Here is an 11,560-nt window from a genome sequence, read left to right on the forward strand (position 1 = left end):
CATTTTTACTTTTCCTCACAAATTCACATTTTTATTTTCTCTCAATATTTACTCCAGATTTTTCAATCACATGACTCTCAACGTTTTAAAGATGTTATGGGGTTCATTCCAATGGTTACATTTTATATTTCATTGGTTAGCTTAGTGGATAGTTTTCCACTCTGACGTTCATTAGATACAGTTGGATCTTTTAACTAATCTTACTCTTGATTTTTTTCAAAAGACAAAGGAATAACAATAATAAGGTTGCTGTATCACCTTGTCTCATTATCTTGAAAATGAAATTCACATACTTAACAAAAAAAGAAGGTTATAGATATCTTACACTTACTTACCTTATACATAGTACCAAGAAAATCAAATTAGAATGCGTCACAAGTTCCTTAGAGCTACGTAAGCTAGAAACCTATAAAGAAGCAACATAAGGGTAAGAGCCAAAACATCCCACATCATGTTCCCTAACCTCAAATTCTTAATCCCTTCATAATCCATAACGCTACAATGCAACCCTGGTCCACATTCATAAACCTCATCCCATGTGTATTGAACTCCGACAAGAAGCTTATAGCAATAATGGCTAAAAGAAATATACTTCAACCACGCGATGAATCCCGGTATATGTTGGATATAGTATCCTCCAGCTAGTAAGAACACAAGCATTAACACAGAAGATAATGTCGCTGCTTTTTTCGCATCCATCAAGATTGCTCCCAAAGCTAACCCTACGCCTTGAGACACTAGAACACTGTAGAGAACGATCATAAGGGTCATGATGAATGTGGTTAAAGATGACTTGAGACCTCCCATCCAATATGTGATCGTGACAAAGATCGTTGGAAGAATGAGTTCCATTGGTAAATCGCCGACTGTTCTTGCTATGTAGTAAGAGGAGAGTCTGTAGATTCCTGAGGACCGCTCTTTAATGAGCATTGGACGTTCTTGAGGAAATGTAAAAATAGCGTTGAAGAGAGGAAGGAATCCCCAGAATATCGAGAAGAAGAATAATAGACCCACCTATTTTAATGAACAAGAATAATACATAAGTTTTGACGACGATGTCCAGTTTTCGTTAAAAGACTATTTACAACATATCAATATATAAATGATGTTTTCTTGAAATCATTTTGTTTTAAGAAGTTGAAATATTTTTAGGTTATTTTAAGTTTATAAGCAATGATAAACTGAAAGTTTGTTGTTGTACTGAATATATTATCCATCATTTTATAGTTAAGCAAAAATAGCTATTCCTCATTTTTTATATGAAAACAGAAAAAGTAGTAACATCATTTTAAAATCATGATCACCTAAACTCAAAATACCAAAACATATCATTTTTCATATCATGTTTGTATTTGTAATTTGAAAAGAGATTTATGGGTTAACAAGTTATGTCAACTACTTCAATATATATATACATGAAAAAAGGAGAATCGAAATTTTAATATCACTGTCTACTATTTTACCTGATCTTGTATATGAGCAACGCGAGAATGCCACCATAAGAGGCCAGAAAGTAAAGAAACCGACATGACCATAAATATTCTAAGTCCTGAAAATGATTCGTGACTTCTCTCCTTTAATCCCCGCTTCAGTAAAACTGAGAATTGCATCCACCAACTCGTTGGCCATCGATCTATATGTGAACCCAAAAATGACACATCGTTACTACAACTGTAACCAACAAAAAAGTATTGAAGTGCTATGCTATAAAACGTTAATGACCTTACTTGTTAATCTTGTCTTTGATCTTGACATATTGACCGTTTGATCTTGTGGAAATGCTCTAGAAAATTCTTCTTTCAAAGGTGGATACAAGTTCTTTTTGTAAGCCGATATTAACGACTGTTTCACTGAGTTTTGTTCTTCTAGCCGATCAAGTTTCCCATTTATTTCGACTTGCTCATATTGCTTTGTATCCGAAGTAATTCCTGCAAAATATATCATATATCTATTAAAATATATAGTCAAAAGTAACATAGAACAAGTATTTTTCAAAAAAAAAAACATAAAACAAGTATCTGTCAAAAGCATGATATAAACACATGATTTATCCAACTATTACCAAACTTTTATTTCTCTCTTCTCAGAAATTTAAATTAAAAAGAACAGAGCTTGTAATAAATAGCCAAAGAAAGGGATTAAAACTGTCTTTTGTTGCATATCTCATGATGCGCGGACAAAAATTAAAGAGAAGAAAGTTTTTAACTTTACACCCGAATTTAGCTTTTTATTTTTAAAATGAAACTGAAAAATAATATTAAAGTTCGAATATATTATGTACCTACCGTTAGCAAGATCAAGCACGAAATCAGCCGGGTTAACGAAGCTGGATCCGGGTTGAAACCCAATTGAACCAAAATACTCCATGACCCGACCCGAATCCCCACTATAAATCGGACTTCCATCCGACAAAACCAACACTTTATCGAACATCCGATAAAGCCTACTCGACGGCTGATGAATGGTGGTCACTACTGTCCTACCTCCACGCGCCAGCGATCTCAACGTTGCGACTATACGCGCCGCCGTGGTCGAATCAAGCCCCGACGTTGGCTCATCAAGAAGTAACAAACTCGGATTCACGAGCAGTTCTTGACCGATGCTAACCCGTTTTCTTTCCCCACCCGAAATCCCTCGGATCAACCCGCCTCCGATCACGCTGTTACAACACCGGGTCAACCCAAGATCCGAAATAACCGACTCCGCCTGCTGGATTTTTTCTTTCCGGGTCAGTTCTTTAGGTAAACGGAGCAAAGCTGTGTACGTTAGCGTCTCCATCACCGTTAAGTGTGGGTAGAGAACGTCGTCTTGTGTAACGAATCCCGTTCTCCGTTTCACGGAGCTTGTAAACGGAGCTCCGTTATAACTAACGGTTCCTGAAAGCTTCCCTTGTAAACGTCCGGCTAACGCCGTTACTAGCGTTGTTTTGCCGCTCCCTGATGGACCTAGCATTGCTAGTAGCTCACCTGGTTTGACTATACCGCTTACTCCGTTAAGAATTAACCGGTTCTGTTTTGGTTCTTGTGAACCGAACCAATAGCTTCCTTTCCCGCTTTGTATTTTAATTGTGTACGTTAACTCCTCAAACTGAATTTACGTACACAAATCATATAAATAATTATTTTTTTAATACGTAAATGAAAGAAAAATAAATAGATTGTATAGAAATTTAACGACCTTGAGAATTATAGGACGTAAAGATTGTCGTAGAACAGAAGATTGGCATGATTGGTGACTCGGACCGTCGTCGTCAAGGCATGGGATTACATGACTTGGAGAACTAAACCAGGTTTCTTGAACCGGGATGGTTTCGTTTCGGCTTTCCCCCGGTATTATCGGAAAGATAGATTCTTGCTCATTAGGAGGCATCATCTAGAGGGAGATCACACAGAGAAAATAGAGAGAAATATTTGGTGTGTATAGATGAGAAGTTCACATGTAATGTGATGTGTTTATAAAGGAAAATAAGTGGGGACTATTATGGGAAAATTAAGTTGGAGAGAGTATATACTTTAACTATAGCGTAATTAATTACTCTCCACTTATTAAAAAGATATATAATGTCAACTTAATGCACACAAACTGATAAATATTCTTTCAATGTGTAGTATGTATGTGATATACAATGCAATATTTGTCGTTAAAGTTACATACCCTAGCTAATTTATTAGTTTTCCAAAGAAAACCTATGTTATATGTATATACCATGTTATATAAACTGAATAAGCTATATAAGCCCGGTTCAAGAAAATCATTTTATGCAGATTATCAATGTTCTTTATCAAATTCAAACCAGATATGCAATTAAAATATTTAACATTAGTCGGCATGATATTCAGTAAACGTCCTGCTATTGCAAATAAGAATATCAGTCTGCATGAAAACTTGTTAACACGTAAAACCCGATGAAGACAATACAGTTAGTGCGGTAATGGAATTGGCAAAATCAGTAAGCAAGAGACAAAAGTCATATTTTCTTTAACACGCAGCATGTTTCGGACGTCATAGCATGGAGGAAAAATAATTATTTCTTGAAAGTGACAAAAGCAAAGCATTTTCTTTGTTTCCGGCCGGTCCAGATTATGTAAATCATAGATGATAATAAGTAAACTGAACAAGGACTCAAATCCACCGATGAATCGAGTTTGATTAGTTTTGAATTTATTGATTAGGGGTGTTATTTAATTAGTAATTAAAAGTCAAATATGAATGTTTTGTAATCCATCAAATTTTAAAATAGTTTAACTCGATGAATTTTAAAATCTCTGCAGTATGCATTAGATTTTGAGTTCAATCATTTATTCATGAGACTCCATAAAAAATGATTTGAAATTAATCCAAAATACACTGAATTTTAAAATCTTTAAAAATTAAATAACATTGGATTTAAATCATTCATTGAATAACAGTAGATTTTAAAATAGAATTTATAACATCATTCGAATAACAGTTGATTACATTTAGATTTAAATTCTATTAAAATACATGGTTAAATAACACCTTAAAATTTAAGTTGTAGATTTTCTTACTTTAATTTTAGATTTTATTGTTGTAGAATTATCTCAAAATTTTAAAAGCAATCAACATAGAGATGTAGAAAAAAAAAATTAATTTCTATAATATATATATATATATATATATATATATATATATATATTAAATATTTTGGATCGTAAATATAGATTTGCTTATAAAATTTGATTGTTTTGATATTTTTGATTGCTGTACTGTAAGATATTTAAGCAGCGTAGAGCATTCACGGCCATTATCATTCACCGTCGATAATTAGTAGCTCTTTTTTGCCATTGGCAATAAATATTTATTTGTGTGATTCGATGAATTAAATTAAGAAACGTAGCTCCAATAAAAAGAAGAAATGAGCATTATTGTTTTACAAAAGTGGTTGGATTTGACACCAAAACAGAAAGCTAAGAACATTTCAGAACAAAGTTATGCCTCATTGCGACATATTTATTCTAGAGATTCCAATCAAAGACCAGCCTAACCAATACAGCTGTATGCATATACCAAAAATTTGAAAATTTTGTTTCTTTTCCAACTAAATCTTAATACAAAATTGAATTTTGCTCAATAAAAATGAAGCTCAAATTGAAAAATAAGAAAAAGAAGAATGGGCATCCAAAACAATTTAAATAACCAAAACAATTTAAATAACCAAACCAATAGCGTACAGTTTACAGATAAAATAAAAAGGAGTTTTTATGTTTATATATGTTCTTCTATTGTTTGCTCATAAAATGTGTGACATGGAGAATGTATTGAAAACCTCTTTACATTTTTTAAGTTCTTTTATATGATTGAAAAAAAAACACTTCATTGTTATAGCATTTTGCCATTTTCATTAGCAGTTTACCATCGTTTTATCATATATTTCATATTTCACTATCCAAATACGTGCTTCCAAGTCAGTGTGTAAAAAAGATCATATCACTAAAAATTAAAATTTTAGAGAATCATTAATATAATAATTCGTTCTTTGCATAAATTACGAAGAAATAATTCATAACATATCATTTGATTCCTTCAAAATTTTAATTGATATATAATAAAAAATATTAATCAGTAATTAACTTTGTATTATTTTACAGAAATATTAATTAATCGACCAACTAGTAATATAAATTTATATATAATTTTAGTATGTAAGCTTTCGACTTACGCATTCATGAACAAGAAATAATGATAGAGTTTCTAAAAATCGATCTTCGATCCAACAGTTGGTAGGCGAATTGGCAAAATAAACTAAATTTGCAAAGTAATCAGACAATTATATATATATATATATATATATATATATATATATACCTACGAAAATAAAAGGAATTTATGCATCGAATTTTCAGAATGAGAGACGTGCACTCTGGTTGGATCTCATAAATAATAATACTCAGTTTGCTTTTCACGGGGTTCCCTGGATCATCATGGGCGATTTTAATGAGACACTCTCTTCATCGGAGCACTCCACAGGCCTTAACCCTCGAAGTCAGAGTGAAATGAGGGATTTCCAATCTGCTGTCACGACCTGCAACCTCACAGATTTGGCATCCTTGGGATCAGAGTTCACATGGACAAATAGTCAACCGGATAATCCCATTGCAAAGAAGCTAGACAGAGTCCTTGTTAATGATGTCTGTTTTTCGCAATATTCTCAGTCTTATGCGCAGTTTGAAGCATCCGGTGTCTCAGATCATGTGCGATGCAGAGTTCTTCTGGAAACGCCGACTATGGGTAAGAAGCGGCCGTTTAAATTCTTCAACTTCCTGGCGGACCACCCTGACTTCGCCACGATCGTTGCTGAATCTTGGAACTCAGTAGAGCCCTTATACCATTCAAGATCTGCTCTGTTCTTATTCCATCGCAAACTGAAGCAATTAAAACCTGCAATCAGACTGCTAAATAAAACTCGCTTTGGGAATATACCTCTAAGAACAAAAGAGGCTTTCCAAAACCTTTGTGATATGCAAGAACAAGCACTCTCAGCCCCAACCACTACCTCTTTCAATAGTGTTGCAGAAGCAATGGAGATATGGAACCATTGGGCAAGCATTGAAGAGCGTTTCTATTTACAGAAATCTCGCATCACTTGGCTCAGATATGGGGATCAGAACACTACTTTTTTTCCACAAAATAGTACAAACCCGTACATCCTTCAACGCCATCAGGAAGCTGATATTGCAAACTGGAGAAATCATCACAGACCCGACTGCAATCAAGACAGCAGCAGCAACGTATTTTGCAAGTTTTCTTGGCCCACCAGCAAGTCCAGAACCTACTGAGACGCTCATCGATTTGCCAAACCTCCTGGAATACCGTTGCCCTGACCATACTGCAGCTCTGCTGATCCATCCTATCTCCGAGGCAGAGATAAAGAATGTTCTATTCTCCATGCCTTCCAACAAATCCCCTGGACCAGATGGTTATCCGGCAGAGTTCTATCGCGCAGCCTGGCCTATCATCAGTCGCGATTTTACAGTTGCCGTCCAGTCTTTCTTCTTATACGGGTTTCTTCCGAAGGGAGTTAATGCCACAACCTTGGCACTCATACCTAAAGTGCAGGGTGCTGAAACACTAAAAAACTTTAGACCAATATCCTGCTGCAACATCCTCTACAAAGTGATCTCCAAGGTTCTAGCAAACCGTATCAAAGTATTGCTTCCTGAGCTGATTGAACCGAACCAATGTGCATTTGTTAAGGGGCGTCTTCTTCTAGAGAACGTTCTACTAGCCACTGAGCTAGTTAAGAACTATCATAAAGACTCTATCAGCCCTCGCAGTGTTCTGAAACTTGACATCTCCAAAGCTTTTGACTCGGTTAAATGGTCATTCATCCTGGACACTTTGCGAGCCATGAATATTCCAGATCAATTCGTGCATTGGATTCACATCTGCCTTTCTACTGCTGCATTTTCTGTATCGGTAAATGGTGAACTTGAGGGTTTTTTTCCAAGTACTAGAGGTTTAAGGCAAGGCTGTGCTCTCTCCCCCTACCTCTTTGTCATAGCCATAAACGTCCTGTCTCGCCTTTTAAATAGAGAGGCCATGGCAGGAAGAATTGGGTTCCATCCTACTTGCTCTGCGGTAAACCTGACTCACTTAAGTTTTGCGGACGACATTATGGTTTTCACTGATGGAGATCCAGCTTCTCTCCATGGTATCTTTAACACTCTTGACGAGTTTGCAGCAATTTCTGGGCTTCTAATAAACCCTGCGAAGTCTTCTATTTTTATGGCAGGAAGAATCACTCCGGAGTTTCAAACAGAGGTTACTCGTTTAGGCATCCCAGTTGACACGCTCCCAGTTCGCTACCTTGGCCTCCCTCTTACCACGAAATCGATGACTCGAACAGATTACGAGCCTCTTATTGACAAGATCAGATCAAGGTTCCTGTCCTGGTCTAGTCGAGCTCTATCTTATGCAGGGCGTCTCCAACTCATCAACTCTGTCATTGTTAGCATCACCAATTTCTGGTGCTCTGTTTTCCGCTTGCCTAAGAACTGTCTTGAAACAATAGAGAGTATGTGTAGTGCCTTCCTCTGGTCTGGCTCACCACACTCAAACACAAGGGCTAAAGTTTCTTGGTTGGATGTATGCAAGCCCAAATCTGAAGGGGGGTTAGGGATCAGACGAATGGCTGATTCTTCACGGGTCTTTGCTCTCAGTTTAATATGGCGTCTACTTACGAACTCAGGCTCTTTGTGGGTCGCTTGGACTAAACAGAATCTTCTGCGTCAGCGATGCTTTTGGGACGTCACCGATACAGGTTCTGGCTCGTGGATTTGGCGAAAGCTTCTCAAGCTTCGGCAACAAGCAGCTCCATTTCTACGGTCTGAAATCGGCAATGGGAGGACAACTTTATTCTGGTTTGACAATTGGTTAAACATGGGGAAACTGCTCGATGTGGCAGGGGACTCTGGTACACAGCTCCTCGGTATTACTCGCTATGCAACTGTTGCTGATGCAGCCACGTCTGGACAATGGAGCATTAGACGATGCCGCAGCTATCACCTACGGGCGATGATAGCTCGTATCCATGAGGCTCCAGCTCCGGTAGTGGATGCAGAAAGCGACAGGCTGCTATGGCGACATGGGGAGGACGACTACAAGGCCTGGTTTTCTACATCTAGAACTTGGGACCAGATACGAGTGAGCAGTCCTGCAGTGACTTGGAGCGAGTTAGTTTGGTTTCCACAAGCTATTCCTCGATGCTCCTTCATTGCGTGGCTCGCGGTTAGGAATCGTCTCTCTACAGGTGACCGCACCCAAGCTTGGGGAGAGCACCAACACTGTCGCCTCTGTGGTGAGCCACAGGAAACGCGAGATCACCTGTTCTTCGCATGTCCGTATACATATACTGTATGGACAGAGACGATAGGATCACTGTTGCCAAGACCAAACCCAGACTGGAATATCACTATCACGATGCTCCTCTCTCGCCGACGAACCGCCGCTGTAACTTGCCTCCTACGTCTCTCCTTCCAAACTGTGCTCCACAGTGTTTGGAGAGAACGAAACAGTCGCAAACACAACAGCCTCTTCCGCTCTGCCCACGAACTTACCCGACAGATAGATAAGATGATTCGGAACAGAGTCTCGTCCCTGCGCAGTAAAAACGCGGCATTCTATAGCACTGTGATGATGGAGTGGATGGGAAGAACCACGTAGTCTATCAATTATTAGTTTTCTTCTAAGCTAATGCCTCTACCTATTTTTCCAAACTCTCCCGTATTGTAAACAATTTTTTTCTTTTGTTGACAAATAAATTTAACATTTCAACAAAAAAAAAATAAAAGGAATATTGGATATATGTGAAAAGGGACTAAATAATATTCGATGATGATGGGGGCAAAGGTTTATTATGACACGCACACATGTATATTATGGAGTAAAAGCTATTGGCAATTGTATTCAAGGATCAAGATAAATATGATTTACGAAAATGTACACTTATACTAACTTTATACATATGCAAGCAAAATGAATGAATGTTTATCTTCTTCTTTTTTCGTTAAACGTGAAATATGAGAACGAGAAAACTCCTTTTTGAGTGTCAGAACCATTTCATTTCCTAAACCACACTGACATATATGTATACAGTATACATGTACATACATAGTATGCAGATAAAATTTATTGGTGTCATTTATATCATCGCCGGTGTTCATTCAAAGTATACTGCGTTGTCACATATATAAATCGTACGTAACGTGAATTAACAGATCAACATACAGTTTAAGTTTTTGGTATACAGTATTTTTCAATATTTTTGTCTAAAGTTTCTCTATGTAGATGTTTACTTATTTCATGCTGTCACACTTTACCATATATATATATTACATTCATCAAAAGCAGAAAATGTATATATTATTTTGCTGTCGTTTCAAGCATACATGCACATGCATGATACATTATTAGATAGGAGAATCAGAGGTTTGGATTTAGATTTTTTTTTTTTAAGATTTTACTATTAAAATGCAAGATAAAGAAAATATTTTACAGAATTTTAACTCAGTAGACCAAGTGGCCTTATCTAAAAAGATACAAATTTGAATCAGTGATCAGTTGGATGAGTAATAAGGTAGAAAACCATAACTGGAGCAGAAAAGAGGAGAATTTTGGTGTGTCATTCCTTAGGCTGGAGATCTTGTTTTTGACCATTAGCTTAATTCGAGCTAAGAGAGCCTATGATGAAGTGAATTGAGCATTGTGTAATTGATTGTTCCTTTCAGTCCATAGTATATAAAGCGCCGCTGCCAGCAAAGAAGGAGCAAAGTCTTACGAACCTTATTTGAAGTGTGGGTCTTTAGTTGTGGCAGAATGGCAGTCCACTGTCTAGAAGATGTGAAGTTGCATTTTGCTGCTATGATTTCCAAATGTCCCAAGCGAAGTTGCATTCAAAGAAAAAGTGAGCAATTGACTCATCTGCCAAATTGAAGATTAGACAACGAGGGCCTGTTTGGAATCCCCAACTGAGAATTCTATCACAAGTTGGGCATCTGTTATTGACCATCAACCATACTAAGAACATATGTTTGGGTATACCGCCTGAGAACCACACCTCTTCGTGCCAGAGGACATCAGGGGAGGGAGGACGTAGTAGATATTATATCGTACCAGTGCTAAATCTCGATTGCCTCTGGTTTCCAGGCCACCATTCAAGTACATCACTATAATCATTAATGGTGAGGGCAGAGAGATATGAAATAACCTCTAGTTGCTGATCGGAGCGCGCATTTGGTAGAATCCAATCACCATTCTCCCAGAGTTCAGCGAGTGTAGCCCTGACGTGGACAGTGAATCGCATTGAACCAGTAGTACGGAGATAGTCTGAGAGCTTTCCATAAAGATACCAGTTTGATGACCAAAAGTAAGAGGTTTCTCCATTGTGAACATGCTTCCCGATCCAAGGATAGATAATTTCCCTAGAATCAAGTAGCTTATTCACTAGCCAAGAATGTTTCTGCCTCGTGTTGATCACCCAAAACATTTTGATATTCCCATCTAGAATTTTCTCTCGAAACCATGTAGACCATATTGAGGCCTGAGCAAAAAAAAAGTAACCAAATCATTTTTAGAGCACACGCCAAAGTCCAAGCTTCCATGTTTCTCAGACCAAGACCTCCTTCTTCCTTTGAATGAGAAAATGATTCCCATGAGACCTTTGCAGGTGCAGCAGCTGTGATGCCTCCTTTCCAGAGGAATTTAGCACATATAAAATCAACCTCCTAAATAACACTCTTAGGGATTATGAAGGAACTAGTCCAGAAGTTGGTGATTCCGGCCACCAATTGCAATCTGCCAGCATAAGTGAGTTTTTTTACGGTCCAAAAACGTAGTTTTGCTTTTATCGATTGTAGTAGAGGAGCACTGAGTTTGCAAAATTTTCTTTGTGTGCAGTGGGATCTCTAGGTTCCGAATTGGAAGCACCCCAAATGAGAGCCCAGTATGGTCCTTCAAATCATGCACCTCTGCATCAGACATCCCAGTCACGAAGAAAGAATTTTTTTGAATACTGATAGTCAGGTCCAATCTCTACTCGAAA

The 11,560-nt window shown here is 37.5% G+C and overlaps 1 protein-coding gene across 1 annotated transcript; it reads right to left on the minus strand.

Annotated features, from left to right (window-relative positions):
- Positions 1–232: 232 nt before the first annotated feature.
- LOC103853896 (ABC transporter G family member 21) lies at positions 233–3,414 on the minus strand. Its single transcript, XM_009130792.3, has 5 exons — positions 3,178–3,414; positions 2,286–3,087; positions 1,728–1,928; positions 1,464–1,633; positions 233–1,014 (listed from the first exon to the last, which is right to left on the minus strand). Exons 1-5 carry the CDS (start codon positions 3,370–3,372, stop codon positions 373–375), a joined length of 2,010 nt encoding a protein of 669 aa, XP_009129040.1. The 5' UTR covers positions 3,373–3,414; the 3' UTR covers positions 233–372.
- Between the last annotated feature and the right edge of the window lie 8,146 nt (positions 3,415–11,560).

The sequence above is a fragment of the Brassica rapa genome, chromosome A02 (genome assembly GCF_000309985.2).
Source record: "Brassica rapa cultivar Chiifu-401-42 chromosome A02, CAAS_Brap_v3.01, whole genome shotgun sequence".
NCBI lineage: Eukaryota > Viridiplantae > Streptophyta > Magnoliopsida > Brassicales > Brassicaceae > Brassica > Brassica rapa.